Below are 16,931 nucleotides of genomic sequence, written 5' to 3' on the forward strand. Positions count from 1 at the left end.
GTCCGCGCATCGGACTTCTACCAATACATATGGATGTTGCTTCACCTACAAAGAGCGGTGCAGTCACAAGCGCTTGATTCTATGTTTTGTGATTTTGGACAGAGCTTCTGGTGGCTCAATGACCAGGAAAGCCCACCAAACGATCGACAGACAATTGTGGCTTTTTCCCCCGCTTGGCTTCGTTAGGGTTGCAACACTCGTTCAGCCATATATGTGTAAGCCTGAAGAGAGGGAAGAAAAGCAATTTTTTTTTTTACCGCAAGCAAGCTTCAAACTCAATTTGATAACTTTTGAGGATACCCACCGCAGTGTATCTTCTTGCTTGCTGTGGGCCGGCGGTTTCCGTTGACGATTCATTTTACTATGGGCCCGGAGGCGACGAGCAACTATGCACACCGGCGCACTATCAGCACAATTTGCCGAGAGTGCCATCTTTGGATTTTTCATTTCAAACCCACGTCTCAGCAAAATGGCGATGTCTTCAGAGTTGGGAGCAGCGATTGAGGACGAGAACCTTCATTTCTCTCTGCGGGATGCGGCTTCTTTCAGGCAGCCGGGCCAGATTTCTGCGGTGCAAAAGATGATTTCCGCATGTCTGGGCTCATTAGTAACCTCCTTTGCGGTGACGCCATTTGACGTCGTCAGGATCCGAATACAGCAGCAGGAAATCATGCAAACAGACCGGAATTGCTGCAAGGCGCCATCGGTTGCACCTGCCTCTGCGGCCCGCTCAGTCACGTCGACACCCCCGGGAGTTTTCTGGATCAACAAGCCATACTGCGAATCGTCCAAGACTTGTCCCAAGATTACTTCCACATTCCAGGGCATGGTGGTGATCAGCCGAAACGAGGGCCTCTCGGTTTTATGGCGCGGGCTTTCGCTAACGTTGCTCATGGCCATACCGTCCAATATCATCTATTTCACCGGATACGAATACATCAAAGACATCTCCCCGCTACGCGACCATCCACTCAACTATCTCTTGTGTGGAATGTTTGCACGGACCATGTCGGCCACCGTTGTGTCTCCGATCGAGCTTCTAAAAACGCGGCTCCAGTCCATTCCCTCCGATTCACACGGGAACAATCCCCGAAGCAAACTCATCAGCTCCCTACTAAAAGACTCGGCCGCGGCCTTCAAGAAAAACGGCTACGGCTCGATGTTCACCGGCCTTCAGATCACCCTCTGGAGAGACGTGCCCTTTCTGGGCATCTACTGGCTGTGCTATGAGTTTTTCAAAGAGCGTTTCAGTGCAAGCTTGGGCGTGGACTTCGACAATAATCACGTCAAGCAGGACGACTGGAAGGTGTTTGCCACGAGTTTCGTGTCAGGGTCCTTGAGTGGCGTGATCTCGGCGTTCTTCACAAACCCGTTTGACGTGGGCAAAACCAGACTCCAAATAGCCACCCAGAAGGAGCCCAAAACGAAGGCGTCGATGTTCCAGTTCCTCTCGCACATATACAAGATCGAGGGAGCCGGGGCGCTCTACAGTGGCTTTGCTCCACGCGTCATGAAGATCGCCCCGCTGTGCGCCATCATGATATCGTCGTACGAGATCGGCAAGAAGATTTTCAAGGACAACCTGTAAGCGGCGATGGAGAAGATGTATATAGACGTTGCATGTAATTGATAAATGAGATATTGCCCGACCGGTAATCCCCCAAGACACAGTGCAAGGACACGCCGAGAACCGCCCTCGGCCAAGGCATCACTCAGCTATGCATCCCCCAGCCTTCCCTGTTCTCCTCGAAGTTCCGAATGTCGTATATGGTATCCTTGTCCCTGAGCCCACTGGCAAGGTCGTCGTGCTCTCGCGCGACATTGCTGGCAAAGAAATCCTCCCTCTTTAGCAACTCCGCGATATCCCTGAGGCTGGTCTCGATGCGGGCATCCGACCCGCTGCGGTCCTTCTTTCCGCTCCCCAGCCCAGAATGGTTTTCCGGAGGCCGCATGTTCAAAGGACTGGTTTTCGAGCTGTCGAGCGGGAATCCCGTGCCGGACGGATCACAGTTCGGCATCTCCGATCTGCGCACGGGCGACGTGGGGTCGCCTTCGCGGATCTGTCCCGCGAGCGTGTTTGCCTTCTGGTTCAAGGCGATCAAAGCGCCCTGGAGCCAGGTCAAGTACTCGGTGATGGCCGCCCTCAAATTGACAGACGCGGTGCGGGCCAACTGCTGCTCAATGAGCTTCAAGTTGTACTCGCTCTCCTCGATCTGGTCCAAGTAGAGTGTCGACTGCTGGGCCTGGGGCCCCAGCTTGAGCGCGGTGTCGTTGTACTGCTTTTGCAAGTTTTCGTGGATGGACAATAGAAACTGCTGCCGCTCCTCGCGGCTGGCAATGGCGCCCAACTTGACCTTGAACGAGTTCAAGCGGTCGGCCTGGGTGGCGAACGCCAAGCCCACGTTTTCGATGAGGTCCGTGAAATCACGCATCATGGTGACCACGTCCTCGTTGGGCAAATCCGTGGCCCACGTGGTGAGTGCCTCGACGAGCGTCTGCTGTGACGTCATGGCTTTTTTCTGGCATTTGGTGGCTTTTTCGATGAGCCGCTGCAAGTCCACGGCCCCGATTTTTTTTTTCGTCGGTGCTTGGGGATACTGGGCCACCAACTTGTGGAGCATTTTCGACACTGCTGCGGTGGTGGGCCGCTTCAACGTAGAGTACGCTGTTTGGAAGACAGACACCCCGGGCGCTTTTTCCATTTTCGGTGTGAGTTCTCTTTTGTGTGCTGCGGGCTCTGGGTCAGCGGGGCCAGAATCTCAGTACCAGATTGTCAGTTTGAAGTGGTAGGAGCTTGGCTTGACTTCGGTGCTGGAGCTGGTTCTTGTTTTTTTGCAGACTTTCGCACTGTCGCAATCCGGGCCTATTTGTGCGTGGCCAATTAATTGAGTATTGGGCAAAACAAAAATCCGTCCTGGAAGCTTTAGGAACCGTTGACGGGGATCCTGGTGACGGGGCCCGATGCTTTATCGAGTGCCTGGAGCGTGCTTAAGCCTGCGTGTTTGTGGCACCAAAACTCATTTATTAGCTTGGTGAACCCTGGGCTTCAACACGCGCTCTGACGCACCGGCTGGCTAGGCTGATTGTGAGTGCATTCATCTCGAAGGAGCCGCAAAAGGAGTAGGCCGGCATGGGCGGAGCTGAACGGGTGGCCGGGGCCGAGGATGAGTTTTGATTTTTTTTGGTTGTTTTCTGTGGGTCAGAATGCATGAATCAAGGGAAGTCGTTTGTGAGTGGGAAATTACCTGTTCATTGATGGATGGAGGCACCAACCGGTATGCCACAAGGCAGGGGGCTTCGAAGATGACTTTTTTGGAGCAGTTTGTGGGAGCGTTTTTCTGGGGAGCAGTTTCATCAAAGCAGTTTCGTAACAGCAGATCCTCCGGAGACGTTCTTTCAAAAGGTTCTTTCAAACGGCTCTTTCAAACGGCTCTTTCAATGAATTTTTCAAACGGCTCTTTCAAACACTCTTTCAAACGGTTCTTTCAAACGGTTCATTCAATGGTTTAAAACGGTTCTTTCAACGGTTCTTTCAACGGTTCGTTCAACGGCTCTTTTGAAAGCAGATGCTTCAAAAGCAGCTCTCGCCACGACAAATCCCCTACCCCCGCCATACATTTCGTAAAACAACATCACGCACCGAGTGGGACACCACCAGCACCCCCTCAAATCCACAGAAAATATCCAACCTTTAGATGAGCAGAAGTCGACCCGAGGCACAACCAGGAAGTTCAACACTAGGCTGCGCTGTGTTCCGAAATTTCTCCAAGAATGCCCACAGGCGCTCCAGAACACACGAAAATACTCCAAAACACACGTAAACACCCACAGACTCCCCGAAATTACCAACAACGGTGTCTAAGGCCACCCTCCGTGCAACCCCGGCTTCCCCACGCAGGAGCACGAATCGCCCCAAAGACACCCCCTCAAACACAAGGCCACGGGGCCCGATCTATTTCTTCAGCACCTCCTCGTCGATGTTCAAGCCCGTGACCCTCAGCACCGTGTGCCTCAAGTTCTCGAGCCCGTCGTGCACCTTCCGCTGGCCCGAAACGGCCGTTTCCTCGACTCTCCCGACCAAGCCATGGGCCTGCTCGTACGCCGCCACCTGCTGCTGGGCCACCTGCGGCAAAACACGCTGCTCGGCCCGCCACAAAAAGTCAAACGTGTTGCGGAACGTCTGCGGCAAGAAGTAGCCGAACGCTGCCACGCCAAGCACCGCCGGGTACACGGCACGTGCCACTATGTTTTTGTTCCGTGCCATGATGTTGCCCAGAAGCCCGGCAATGGCAATATACACTCCGTTTGGGAGCAAGTCCTCGTGCCTGCTATGCAAGGCGGCCACGGTGCCGGTCACACGACGCTCGTGCTCGAGCACCACGTGTTTCTTGTCGTTCAAATACGAAAACGACGCCTGGTATGCACAAAACACGGTCTGGCGCACGGACCGGAGCGCCGATTCGAGCGGCGAAAACGTGCGTACCGTCACGCCGTTGACGAGCGTGCGCGGCCCCAAAACCTCCGTCTCGGCGGGTGAGCTGGGCGTCACAGTGCCGGGCAAAGGCACCACCTGCTGTTCGTTCTCGTAGAACTTTCTCTTGGAGTCGTTGTGTACGGGTTTTTGGACCGCAGTTTGCACGCATGCGGCGGCGGCAATGCTGGCAAGGGTCAGGAAGGCTCTGGACATGGTGAAGACGGGCGTTTTGTGTGCAATTGCGTGGCAGATAAAGATGGAGGAGGAGTTGAGTTTCGCTTGAAAATTCGGCCTTGGCCAATTGGCCGTGGTGCACGGGTCTGTGCGCGGCGCCGGCCTCTCATTCGCAGGCTGGCCCGGTAGGACTACGATACGGGAGGCATTTTTTTTTCTGGTGCCGTCGTTGGTTTGAGTATGTGTACTTTGAAAACGCAGCGGCTGCTTTGGGGGGTGCTGGGCAAAAAGCGTGGCACCATATCTTTTTTTTTGGGCGTGTTCTGTGCACTTGGTGCGCCTAATAAATGGCCTATCAAGTATATTACAGTCGGCCTCACGTATATTTGAGGCGGGTTCAGCCGTAGCCACGTGACCTTGGGCAAAAGGCCCCAAGAGTATTGGGACCACCAGGACTGTGTGCTGACAAGTCGGAGGTAGTGTTCTTATTAAATGGGTTCTTCCACTTAGACCGAGGACCCGAAAGCTTATTAAGAAAGTGGAATGAATGTTCGAGTGCTTCTTACATGAAGGCAAACGACACGAGGCGATCTGGTTTGATGAAGGCTTCAAGTTCATAAAAATATCTTGATGGGTGTAGCAAGGCGCAAGCTGAAGTTCTGCCCCATGTGGTTCTTTAGTATGCTCTTGTTTTATTTCGGGAAAAACACTGCCGTTGTCAGTAGACTCCAATCATGCAAAGCCATGAAACCAAAGTGAGTGGCCTCGAGGATTGGCATTGGTTGTTTATGAATCAGACCACTCACAAGACATTTTGGTTCCGCTGTTATCAAGCGGAGAATCTCAGATACCTCTTATTGTGAGACATGGTCACCTCAACGTCACTGCAAAAAAACCATGCAAGAAGACTTCTGATAACGGTCGTTCGAAAAAAAAGTTCCAAGGTATGATTCTTATATGGACTTGCGGGACCTGTCTCCAACATTTGGAGTCACTTTTTAAAAAATGGCGCAAGTCAAAGTTGGTCCAGATAACTTCGAGTAAGATACATGCAGCGCAAAAGGTAGCGATGCCCACTTGCGAAGAAAAAAAGATTCTGTTATTTCACTCGTTACCCAAAAAGCTTAATATCACAAATGTTCTCACGATGATTGGTAATATTGGTTGCCTCTGGGAGAATTTGTGATCTCCCAACGAAGTATCCAGCGGTTCAAATCGTCCACACAATATCCCACATGAAATCCTCAAAAGTATTTTCATATAATCTATTTGGCCACCTGTTCTTTAAATCTCGAGAGTGATTCTTTTACTTCATCGAGAGCTTAAAAATCAGCACTCCACTGCTGGGTCTTTTCTCGGTCTAACGCCATGCGCACGAGCATAAATTTCGCAGCCGTTTTTCAACACGCCAGCATACCACGAACAACAGTAGTCATACATAATTTGGAATTGACCCTTATTTATTTTTCTTCCTACCAGCTACATTTACTTGCTTCGAAAGCTACAGTAATGACTAGACAAACACTCAAGCGTTTCGGGCTCCCAACTTGGTTATTGCATATTATTGGGCTTGGTCCTATTGTTTATTACGTTATTTCACTCTTGGAAACAGACCCCACTCAAGTTGCTTCTAAAACCTTGAATTTGATAAGAAGCTCTAGGAATCAAGCCTTCAAGAAGAAAATGGCGTTCATTGACATAGGAAATCATGGAGTCCGCGGCAACCCCAGCTCAGCTGGGACTCCCCACGGATCTGCCATAAGTACCTTTATGCTCACAACAAAAATGATGAATCGTGGTACAATGTTTCGTGCTCGCAACAAACACAGTTTTGAATTGCTTAAGGAAAAGTCCGAAGCTTGTTCCTCGCCTTTTGTGCGTGTTTCTGCAACCACAGCAAACGCATCTGTCAAGAAATCAGATGGAGTTGTGAGCAGCAGCAGCAATACTGACAACGCTTGCACAGCAAAAGAATTTTCTAGATTTCTTCAGAAATCTTTGGTTAAACAGATAGAGAAAGATCTGACTAGTGGATTCGAGATCAAAACTTCTTTGTCTGAACAGCGAGTTGTGGGCTCAGAAGAAGTGGGAACAGAGGTATTCGACATGCGCAATCCGTTTCTGATTTTGGCTGTGATTGACGAGGAAATATTTCAAAGGCCTTTGGTCAGAAGAAATCGAAAAGTGAGAAAACACAAGGCATTATCCCTGGACTCTAGTTTGATGTTGGATCTGACCCACGAAATTAACGATTCTGAGAGTGAAGGAGCTGTGGATCTGGAATCATCAGAGAGCCTCAAATCTGAACCCAGCACGGATTTCGCAACCCCTCCCACGGATTTCTCTCTTCTTGGGGAAAAGAAGGAAAGGAAAAGTGAAATCGCCTTGATGATCCGCGAGATAAGAAATAAGCTCAATTCCTATGGCAGCAATGACCAAGGTCTGAAACTGGAAGCTGCTATGGCTGACTCCCCCTTTACTTTAAAAAATGCCGGTCTTGCTCCTGCTATCGCTAAGTCTGGTTCAAGAAAATATTGCTCATCAAACTCAACAAAGATAGCTCCATTGAGATACAGGGTGACCAGCCAGACCGCCAAGTGGGGGGCACAAACTAGAAGGCACAGCAGAAGTGTGCCTCATCATCTGAAGGCTGAATGGGAATTGAAATGGTCGCCCAATTCTGCTTTCATACTTGGATTTTCGAAAAGCACTAGTCTGGAGTTAAAAAATAGCGAGCATCAAGCCACGTAGCACTATGTGAGAATAGAATACGGGGAGAAAAGAACTGGGGCTGACGACAACAAAAGATGAAAGATACCTCGGAGACTATTATGTGAATGCGTGATCAATGACCCACCTCATTCAAAAGATCAGCAGTTTGAGCTAATGAGATAAAATGACAAGAGACAAAAGGGAAACAGAGATTAAAATGCATATATAGATTTAGCTTTTTGCATCGATCAAACTTTTCCGATGAAGATAGTGACAATGGTTGCGTTTCAATGTGAGAATTATCCACAAACAAAAAAAAAGTGACTGCATTTTACTAATATACGCTCTTAACAATTTGGCCTTTGAAACATCGTTTTACCCAAAAGTCAAGAGAACGAGCAATGGGATTTGGGAGCAGGCACCGGGGGAAGCTGTAGTCCTGCCCAGACTTTGTATATACATTGCAAAAAGAATATGCGTACTGAGGCAAGAGCATATAACAGAGGGTTTGGTTTATCTAAGAGATATCACTGACAATCAATATTCTTGTCTGAGATTTGAGATATGTGATTTTCTGCCAAAAAATTAGAGTCTAATACTACCGCCATGTTGACCCACATTGATTTCCGTTGAACATGAAGGCATATTTGTAGAAGAGGCATGAAACTTGATCCATATAGAAGCGTGTTCTACGCAATGTTTACTTTGACATCGTATTTATCCTTTTTGTATCTCAAAGCGGCATCACTTTCAGTCACAAGACAGTCTCTTTTTAGTGGTCGTTGCCTAAATTCAAGTAGTTTCCAACCAATTGTACTTGTTAAGCAAGCCAAGACCGAATTTGGAATGTTGATTATATGCAAAGTTTGGCCAATAGACACTAACAAAAGCGTAGGGAGAAAAGTTGGCGGCTAAAAGCTGGTAAAGAGCCGTTTTCAGGCATATCACATCTCCTGATTACTTTGAATCGTGGCTTGTTAGTATGAGTTCTGACAACGCTTTGACACTTGAATAAAGGCGTCTTGGAATCTCAGAGAGCCTTCGTCAGCTGTAGTGAGAATCAGGCGAAAACTTCATTGGAGTGAATTCATTGGGGCAAGAATATTGGTAGAGTGGTGTGGAGAAAGATGTTTATAGGGTCATGATTCCATTGGAGATGGATCATTGGAAGGAATCTCACTGGAGTGAAATATTACTGGTACGATGATTCTATAGGAGAGAAAATCATTGAAGAATGAAAATTTTCGAAACAAGAACATTGTTGGAGTAGTGAGTCTATTGGATGAATGAGACCTTTCGAGTTCTAAGACCATGGGAGTATGCATCTCTCTGAAGTAGTAAAGCCTGGAAGACTGGTCACCAGAGTCAGAACCTTATCTGAGAAGAATACCATGGATCAAGAATTTCATTAGAGTAAGGCGTAGATCAACACGAGGTCATGTCTGATGGCATTTTACGTAGTGTGGTCTTAATACAGAAGATCTTTCCATCACTGGTGTTTTTTGCTTTCGGGTTGTCGCCGATATTAGCTCTGGATGTCATCCACCTTAGAGCTGCATTCCCAAACAGCTCGACTCTGGTGGTCAAAATAGAGCAAGCAAAACTTTTGGGGTCATAACCCTCCATGGTGCCATTCTCTAGTGGGCTTCAGAATGGTAGGGCTATCTGAGACCACCCAAATTCCAATTCCTGACGATTTCACACAGGCCATATCTAAAGCCATTTCTGCTGGATTTCATCCGTTTGTTGATACGCATGATTACAGCAGGCAGTAATACAAGGTGGAGCAAGATCAAACTACAGCTTTCTAGCATCATTTACAGCTCTCGGCCTCTGACTAGACCTATCGCACAATCTATGCCTAAGAGTCTAGCAGTCCGGGCGTCACGAAACAGAAGAAAAACAAGAAAAGCCGGAAGAGCCAGAAAATCAAGAAGAGCCAGAAAAACAAGAAAAACAAGAAAAGCCAGAAGAGCCAGGATAACAAGAAGAGCCAGAAAAGCCAGAAAAGCCAGAAAAGCCAGAAAAGCCAGAAAAGCCAGAAAAGCCAGAAAAGCCAGAAAATTCAAAAACCCCAGAAATTCAGAAAAGCCAGAAAAGCAAGAAAATCAAGAAAAGCAAGAAAAATAAGAAAAGCCAGCCGGGAATCACGACACCTGCCAGAGACAGACCAGCCCATAACGACGCCCAACATACCTCCAGGCCCGGCCCGGTCACGTGACCCGCCCGTCTGCAGGACGCCGATGCTCATCTAGCTGCGCCGGCCCAGGCCGAAAAGTCCATCCACAAGCCAGCCATGACCCGCCGAACAATGCCGCTGCGGCCCCTACATTTGACACGTGCGTTGCTAGGCACGTGCACGCCAAGACGCAGCTTGCAGCACCTGGCCCCGGCCGCCGCCGGCGAAGAGAGCCGCGGGCCCGAAACAGCCCGGGCCCAGCCTCAGTTGCCTTTTGACCGGCGGAAAAATGGCGAGAAATTCGGGCAGTTGGTGCGGGACGAGCACTGGCGGCCCGCCGGCGCGGCCGCCGACGGCCGGCACGTGAAAAGCGTGGCGCTCGCGGGCGAAAAGCCCGCGTATTTGGAGGCGCCGTCGCCGTTCCGCAAGGCCGACGGCTCGTTTGTCCATGGCCGCAATTCCGAGGAGGCCCGGCTCGACCCGCGCACGCTCGGGGCCCGGGTGGACAGCCTGGTGACGCAGCTTCCCGCCGAGCTCGCCGGGGTCATTGGCAGAAACATCTTGCTGGCGGTGCTGCCGGCCAAGCTTCGCGAGCGGGCTGCGCAGATCTACCAGAGCCTTGAGAAGGAGCAGATCCAGCGGGCGCCGGAGCTGGCGCTCGACGCGGACGCGCACATTGCGGCGTTGTTCTTGCAGAACTACTCGCACGCGTACCGGGCGCTTTCGGAGTTGAAGCAGCGTGTCGGGCCGCATTTCCATCCGGACCTGGTGCTTGACATTGGCTACGGGCCGGCCACGGGCATGCTTGCGTTGAACGAGCTCATGGGCGCCGGGTTTGCGCCGCGCACGAAGGAGGCCTATGTGGTGGGCCGGAGCAACCGGGAGATGAAGAAGCGGGCCAAGATCTTGTTGTCGCGGCAGGTGAGCGAGATTCCGCGGGGCGGACCAGGGTCGAGAGAGACGGATTCGAGAGAGACGGAGTCCAAAAAGACGGATTCGAGAGAGACGGAGTCCAGAGAGACGGATTCGAGAGAGACGGAGTCCAGAGAGACAGAATCTCAAGAGACGGAGTCCAGAGAGACAGAATCTCAAGAGACAGAGTCCAGAGAGACAGAATCTCAAGAGACAGAGTCCAGAGAGACAGAACCCAAAGAGACCGAACCCAAAGAGACAGAACCCAAAGAGACAAACGACGCCGGCGCCCACTACATCGGCCAGGTCGACGCGTCGCAAATCACCGTGGTCACCAGGTTGCGCGACGCGCTCCCCTCCACCAAGCAGTACGCCCTCATCATCGTCAACCAGGCCTTGCTCTCGCGCGAGTACAACTTCCCCAAAGACGTGGACACCAACCTCCACATGATCTTGCGGCTCTTGAAGCCGGACGGCCACTTGGTGATTGTCGAGCGTGGAAACGCGCTCGGCTTCGAGATCGTGGCCCGGGCCCGCCAGGTCATGCTCCGCCCAGAGTCCCACCGGGGCGAGGTGGGCCGCGTGCCCCGGCCATACATCCGCGGCTCGTCGGTCAAGCCACAGAAACTCCGCAAGGAGGACCAGCTCATCACAGAGGACCATATCCAGTACGAGCACGCGCTTCTCCAGCAGATGGAAAACGGAGATGCGGCCGGCGCTGCCCCAGTGGGCCTCGAGGCGCAGATCAATGCCAAGTTCGGGCCTGTTTCCGACGAGGACATGAGGTTTGAGTTTGAGGATACCGGCGATTATGACGTGGTGCCCGTGGCCGGGCGGGGCATGCCAGACGGAGCCAACGACAGCACGACAAGTGCCGAGAATAACGGGCCTGGCCCAGAGGCCGAAAACGGCCCTGGCTCAAATCCCGAAAACGGCCCTGGCTCAAATCCCGAAAACGGCCCTGGCTCAAATCCCGAAAACGGCCCTGGCTCAGAGCCCCAAGGCAATGGCCCGCCTGACGTCGACTTCCACCTCAGCGTCGTGGCCCCCTGCGCCCACCACGCAGTGTGCCCCTTGCAGCTCGGAGACCCCAAGTTCTACAAGATCTCCGGCCACCAGCACCGGTTGCAATTCTGCAGCTTCCAGCAGGTCGTGGAACGGCCACGCTACACCATGGAGCTCAAGCGCGGCAAGCGGTTGGCCACGCTGTGGAACAAGGACGCCGAGGACGGCTTCGGGCTCAAGCACATGCCCAAGAGCACCGCCAAACTGCTCCAGGGCTCCGGCCGGCCGGGCGGAAACAACTCCGAGTCCGGCTCCTTCTCGTACTTGATCATGCACCGGGCCAAGAACGGCCCCGACGATCTCCGGGCCATCCGAGACGCCCGGGACCACCAGCACGAGGACCCCTGCGCGTTGCCTCGCATCCTCGAGACCCCGGAGAAAGTCAAGAAGAACGTGCGCTTGAAGGTGTGTGCGCCGTCGGGCAACATCGAGTTGTGGCAGGTGCCCCGCAGCGTGGGCAAGCAGGACTACCACGACGCAAGAAAGGCCCGCCAGGGCGACCTCTGGGCCTTGGGCAAGAAGAGTGCGTTGGTCAAGTCGCGCTTGTCCGACGCCCACATGGACAAGTTGAAGCGCATGCTGAATCTCCAGCGGAAGTTCGTGGTCAAGGAGAAGCGCAAGCAGCAGACGAAGAAGCTCACCAGCAGACTGGAGGCCGATTTCGACGACCCGCTAGACGACCTTGATTCCTTGGCCTCTGAGTTGGAGCAGTCCCGGAAGTACCGCGCCAAGGGCAAGAAGGCCGGCTTCGATGTGGACTTGCGGGCCTACGACGGGAAATAGCGCCTTTTTTTAGTTGATTGTACATAGAAATAAGATTTTTTTGGCAGGAACGGGCCTCGCGTGGTTGGCCGTGAGGACCCGGGGCAGAACAGGGGCTCTCTGCCAGCACACTAGCTGTGTCGACGTATGCGACTGTCTGCCCAAATTTTACGGCAGATGTCCTGAGTCTGTTTTTTTTTTTAATCACGCCCGTTGTTTGAGCCAAAATCTTTGCGTTAGCTTTTGAGGGTCGAGAGACATAGATCCACAGGATCGAACTGCCAAGCGTCGTGGGGCGATCTTGTGGGTTCAAGCTGGCAGGGTGATGGCCCTGGATCAGAAAACGGACTGGGCAATAGGGCCGGGTCGGGATGAGACGTCTTGTCTTTTCCGAACCTGGACTATTAACGACGGGCGACAATATCTTAAGCTTTGCAAGATGAGGACTGACGGACCAGTAAATTAGAGGCCCGTTTCTACTCCAGAAGGTCGACTTTTTAAATGAAAATGGACTGCATTCCTACGGGCCTGCTGATAAGAAAGGGCGACTTGCATGCTAATTGTAATATACGGTCAAGTCGAAGGGATAGCTGCTGGGAGAATGCCAGTAGTATAAAACCGGGAGATGCATTTAACATCATGTCATTTTTCGAATGAATGCTTCTCAGTAATGGGATGAAATTCACTTCAAGAAGATTGTGTAAGAATTGTATTAGGTTATGTATATCAGCGAGTATTAGGTTAAGTATATCGAAAAGTATTAGGTTATGTATATCGAAAAGTATTAGGTTATGTATATCACCGAGTATCAGGTTATGTATATCAACGAGTATTAGGTTATGTATATCGAAAAGTATTAGGTTATGTATATCACCGAGTATTAGGTTATGTATATCACCGAGTATCAGGTTATGTATATCAACGAGTATTAGGTTATGTATATCGAAAAGTATTAGGTTATGTATATCACCGAGTATCAGGTTATGTATATCAACGAGTATTAGGTTATGTATATCAACAAGTACTAGGTTATGTATATCAACGAGTACTAGGTTATGTATATCAATGAGTATTAGGTCATGTATATCAACAATAGTACTAATAGATGATTCCAGGATATGCAGCTCTTTGATTTCTCAAACATCAATGTATTTGCAGTCTGTTATTCTTAGCTCGCAAGCACAGCAGTCGATTATTGAGTCTGGATCTTACTTTCTCAGCGGGCGGTATTGCTTTCTACTCTATCTACAATATTTCAATCGTATCCTTTTGAGCCTCAACAAACCTTTTCCCGATCTCTCACAATACTTACCGCAAAGGTGCCACAGGCAATCTACACATGCTACCAAAATCAAGCGGCACGGAAAATGATCCCCCTGACGTGAAATGTCCCAGGATGCACGTAGATGTCACCAAGGTCAAAATCGAAGACAGCGCCAGTCAAGAAGTCCTGCCAATATCATATTCCTTGCATCGAGCCTCTGCCAGAAGTACTTTCATATATCCCATTGACTCGGACCTAGACCTGATAGAGCTGTCGGTGCAGCTCTGGCACATGTATAAGAACGCCAGAAACATCAAGCCGTGTCAAATACATTTGAAAGGGAGCACTAAACTAAACAAATGAGAGACCCATCAAAGAAGAAATGTGTGGGCAGAAATGTTAGGTATGTCTCCATGGGATTTATTCCATATATTCCAAGAATCGTGAGTATTTCCATGCATGCTGTAACTGAAATGACCGACAATGGCAAAACATGATGGGCTAGACCATACTTCCGGACTTCCAACACCAGTGGTTATTGCCCTTCGACTCCAGGGTCAATCCCACGGTGCTCAATAAAAAATGACGAAGCAGACCAAGCCTGCAAATTCTGGCCCACCTACGGCCGCCTGGAACGGTAAATATCTGTATATTTGCATGCATTTGGCCGACTCACTAGAAAGTCCGTGCCGATAACCTGAGACGCCTTGCCACATCCAGGTGGTTGTGCCTCCCCAAACACAAATCTACGGCACCAAATCTACAAAACTGGACACCAGCTTCAAGTGTTTAAATATGTGTATTCCAATTACCTGTCCGTGGACTATCTATAATACATATGCATTCTGAGGATTGTAGCTTCACAATAAGCACGCGCCGTGCCCACTCAGCACTGATTCAGCACGCACGTGTTCGTGTGAATTCCAGTCATTGAACGCAAGGATCTTCATGACTGACGAAGAAGTAAAAATAGCATTAAGCGAGATGAATTGGTGGAAAAAACGAGGACGAGGGAGCTGCATCGCCCACAGCCATCCCTGGGCCATCCTCATAAATTCTGATGTTCCTTTTTTTTTTGTTTTTTTGCAGACTTTTTCTTCCCGGGGGTTTGTCGACTCTTGATATTTTCGTTCCTTCTACAAGTCCATAAGCTAGACGCGAATTTACTTTCTTCTGAAAGAACAGCCCTCGGTCAACTTAGCCTTACCGCCAGATGGGGTACACAAAACCGAAGAGCAACCGTCACACGTGACAGCAGTTTGGGCGTGGGAGAAAACAGTAGTGATGTTAAGGCATCCTGGGCACTTGACATCCATGAAAAAAGATCTGGGCGATTGGACCAAGGTCTTCAACTTGTGTTTCTGGGCCTCGGAGGCAGGGTTTGGGTGCAACAAATCTTGGACTAAAACCATCTTGAATGTACGTTCTGTTTGTTTTCGTGAGAGATAAAAGAGAATGGGATAGATATAAGTATGGTGGGGAGAAAATTTTTTACCGATCCTCACGCGAGAATAGGCCGCACACGACCTCAAGAAAAAGAAACCCGTCTGTTCATGCGGCGAGGCATTGTGCAGGGCACATACAATTAGATTTTCTGGTTCGTGAAGAAGTCGAGAATTATTTCAGTATATTCTTGAGTTCATGTTAATCTAGTGCGTGAAGTATTATATCTAGATTTTTTTTTACATTTTGGCCAGACGAGTTTGTTGTTTCACGTTCTTCAGGTATCTGTAGTGGGTGTCCTGCCTGCAGTACCGGAACCGTTTAGGAATTCCGCGAAAGAACAGGATAGACCTGATGGTGATTCTGCAAGCCTTTCTTGCAATTCTCTAGCAATCAGGACGCTGACGCTCTGTTCGGTATTCCGCGAATCCGCCCTCTGGTGAAAGCGAGGTACAACGTTTGCTACTTCATTATAGACGAGGGAAAATTAAGAGTCGCCCAGTTATCTTGGATTTGATTGAAAATGACTGTATAACTAAAATTTGCGACATATAGCAATCTTCCCTTGACACATGGACGGGATTCGAGCACGCTATGCGACAGACGGTAAATTTGAATTAATGTAATATATGGGCCGAAAGATGAAAACATGAAGAACATATAGGAATGAAGCTCAAGGAAAAATGGATTTGCGAAGAAAAATACTTTTATAGGGAGATGGAAGGGTATGCATGGTTTGTGCTATACATTTGTCTGTCCACTCTGGGGTAAGTATAAATGATAATAGTATTCAAATGGTAATACGTCAGATATGTCACAGAAGCGGATGATCGTTACCAATGACATCAGTATTTAATATATACAGGAGAGATTGAGTAACGTGGGAAAACACTAAGTATAAGTGCGCGGATCTAGCAAGTTAATTTATATAAGTTGTAAATCGACTGTTTACAACTGATACTAAAAAGAAAAGATCAATCAAGATAGACTGGCATTATAAGGTCCTTGGTATCAGGGTAAGACTGAGGGTCCATGTTAGCGCATAAAAGACAATAGGCGATTCCGTTACTTTGAGTTCCGTCAGATACCAATTTGAATAACTTATGGCATACTCTGGAGCTATCGGGTCTAATTCACGTGACTTATAGACAAAGCAAATATTCCTAGAGCTTTGAAAAAATCAGTGACCAAATAGTAATACATAAGGCCTATGTCCCTTGAGACACTGAATGTTTTATTCTCCCTCGGCCAAGTGAACGATTCCATAATACAATTAAAAAATGTTGGCACAATATGTTTTGTTGCTGGAAACCGGGTGGATCTCGCAACATTCTGGGTGAGTTTCATGACTTCGACAACATCCCAAAGCTTCCCTACAAAGTGTTTTGAGCTGAGAATCGGAGACCGCCTTGTCTTAAATCACGAGTTTTACTCCATAATAACGAATAAAAAATCTTGGAGAATATCACATTGACCATGACTACAACAAATCACCTAATATATTTCAAGTCATTAAAGCGAATTTGATTTCGTACTTAGCTTCCTCTATACAGCATTAGCCTGAAGGCACGAAAATGCAGTGCGACGAGTTTTAGTATGTTTCGACGTAAGTGCAGGTTTGCTGATTCAAAAAAACACTGGACAATCTGCACATATTTCAGCTAAGATTCATGGTGGAGGTTTCACGAAATGAAAAGCTAGAGTGCTCTGCCTTCTAACGGAATCTTAGACAAAAGCTATACATATTTTGTCAGTTCTGAAATGTCACGATACAAGGCCTCTTTATGATCGAGCATTCTCTTTACCAGTTTGTTTACACAGGACAGAGGAATAACTGTAAATGTGAAGCATGTGTCCGTTATAAAAAAAATACACATATGAGAATAGATTCTTTGTTGGTGAGCTGCCTGAGCGTGTTCTGCTTTCACAGCGTTTCCTCGTCGAGA

General features: G+C 49.2%; 7 protein-coding genes across 7 annotated transcripts, besides 1 other annotated feature; 4 read left to right on the forward strand and 3 right to left on the reverse strand.

Annotated features, from left to right (window-relative positions):
• Window positions 1-469: 469 nt before the first annotated feature.
• Window positions 470-1,588, forward strand: MTM1 (Mtm1p; the record flags this gene model as incomplete). The annotated part of the gene is made up of 1 exon (XM_018856547.1): window positions 470-1,588. One exon carries the CDS (start codon window positions 470-472, stop codon window positions 1,586-1,588), a length of 1,119 nt encoding a protein of 372 aa, XP_018714517.1.
• A 124-nt stretch (window positions 1,589-1,712) lies between these two features.
• METBIDRAFT_36811 (uncharacterized protein) lies at window positions 1,713-2,702 on the reverse strand (the record flags this gene model as incomplete). The annotated part of the gene is made up of 1 exon (XM_018856778.1): window positions 1,713-2,702. One exon carries the CDS (start codon window positions 2,700-2,702, stop codon window positions 1,713-1,715), a length of 990 nt encoding a protein of 329 aa, XP_018714518.1.
• Window positions 2,703-3,952: 1,250 nt separating this feature from the next.
• On the reverse strand, window positions 3,953-4,687 carry METBIDRAFT_34678 (uncharacterized protein; the record flags this gene model as incomplete). Its single annotated transcript, XM_018856510.1, has 1 exon — window positions 3,953-4,687. One exon carries the CDS (start codon window positions 4,685-4,687, stop codon window positions 3,953-3,955), a length of 735 nt encoding a protein of 244 aa, XP_018714519.1.
• A 1,238-nt stretch (window positions 4,688-5,925) lies between these two features.
• METBIDRAFT_116672 (uncharacterized protein) lies at window positions 5,926-7,547 on the forward strand. Its single transcript, XM_018854051.1, has one exon. The coding sequence runs from the start codon at window positions 6,017-6,019 to the stop codon at window positions 7,397-7,399; it is 1,383 nt and encodes a 460-aa protein (XP_018714520.1). The 5' UTR covers window positions 5,926-6,016; the 3' UTR covers window positions 7,400-7,547.
• A 374-nt stretch (window positions 7,548-7,921) lies between these two features.
• Window positions 7,922-8,387, forward strand: METBIDRAFT_116683 (uncharacterized protein). Its single transcript, XM_018854052.1, has one exon. The coding sequence runs from the start codon at window positions 8,021-8,023 to the stop codon at window positions 8,273-8,275; it is 255 nt and encodes an 84-aa protein (XP_018714521.1). The 5' UTR covers window positions 7,922-8,020; the 3' UTR covers window positions 8,276-8,387.
• Window positions 8,388-9,115: 728 nt separating this feature from the next.
• Window positions 9,116-9,490: a sequence feature (Protein overlapping with rRNA (METBIDRAFT_116685, OBA24041.1) was converted to a misc_feature.).
• A 173-nt stretch (window positions 9,491-9,663) lies between these two features.
• RSM22 (mitochondrial 37S ribosomal protein RSM22) lies at window positions 9,664-12,299 on the forward strand (the record flags this gene model as incomplete). The annotated part of the gene is made up of 3 exons (XM_018858354.1): window positions 9,664-10,489; window positions 10,646-11,276; window positions 11,448-12,299. Exons 1-3 carry the CDS (start codon window positions 9,672-9,674, stop codon window positions 12,297-12,299), a joined length of 2,301 nt encoding a protein of 766 aa, XP_018714523.1. The 5' UTR covers window positions 9,664-9,671.
• A 2,406-nt stretch (window positions 12,300-14,705) lies between these two features.
• RPS27A (40S ribosomal protein eS27) lies at window positions 14,706-14,954 on the reverse strand (the record flags this gene model as incomplete). The annotated part of the gene is made up of 1 exon (XM_018856918.1): window positions 14,706-14,954. One exon carries the CDS (start codon window positions 14,952-14,954, stop codon window positions 14,706-14,708), a length of 249 nt encoding a protein of 82 aa, XP_018714524.1.
• Window positions 14,955-16,931: the final 1,977 nt, after the last annotated feature.

Source organism: Metschnikowia bicuspidata (assembly GCF_001664035.1).
Source record: "Metschnikowia bicuspidata var. bicuspidata NRRL YB-4993 chromosome Unknown METBIscaffold_1, whole genome shotgun sequence".
Taxonomy (NCBI): Eukaryota; Fungi; Ascomycota; class Pichiomycetes; order Serinales; family Metschnikowiaceae; genus Metschnikowia; species Metschnikowia bicuspidata.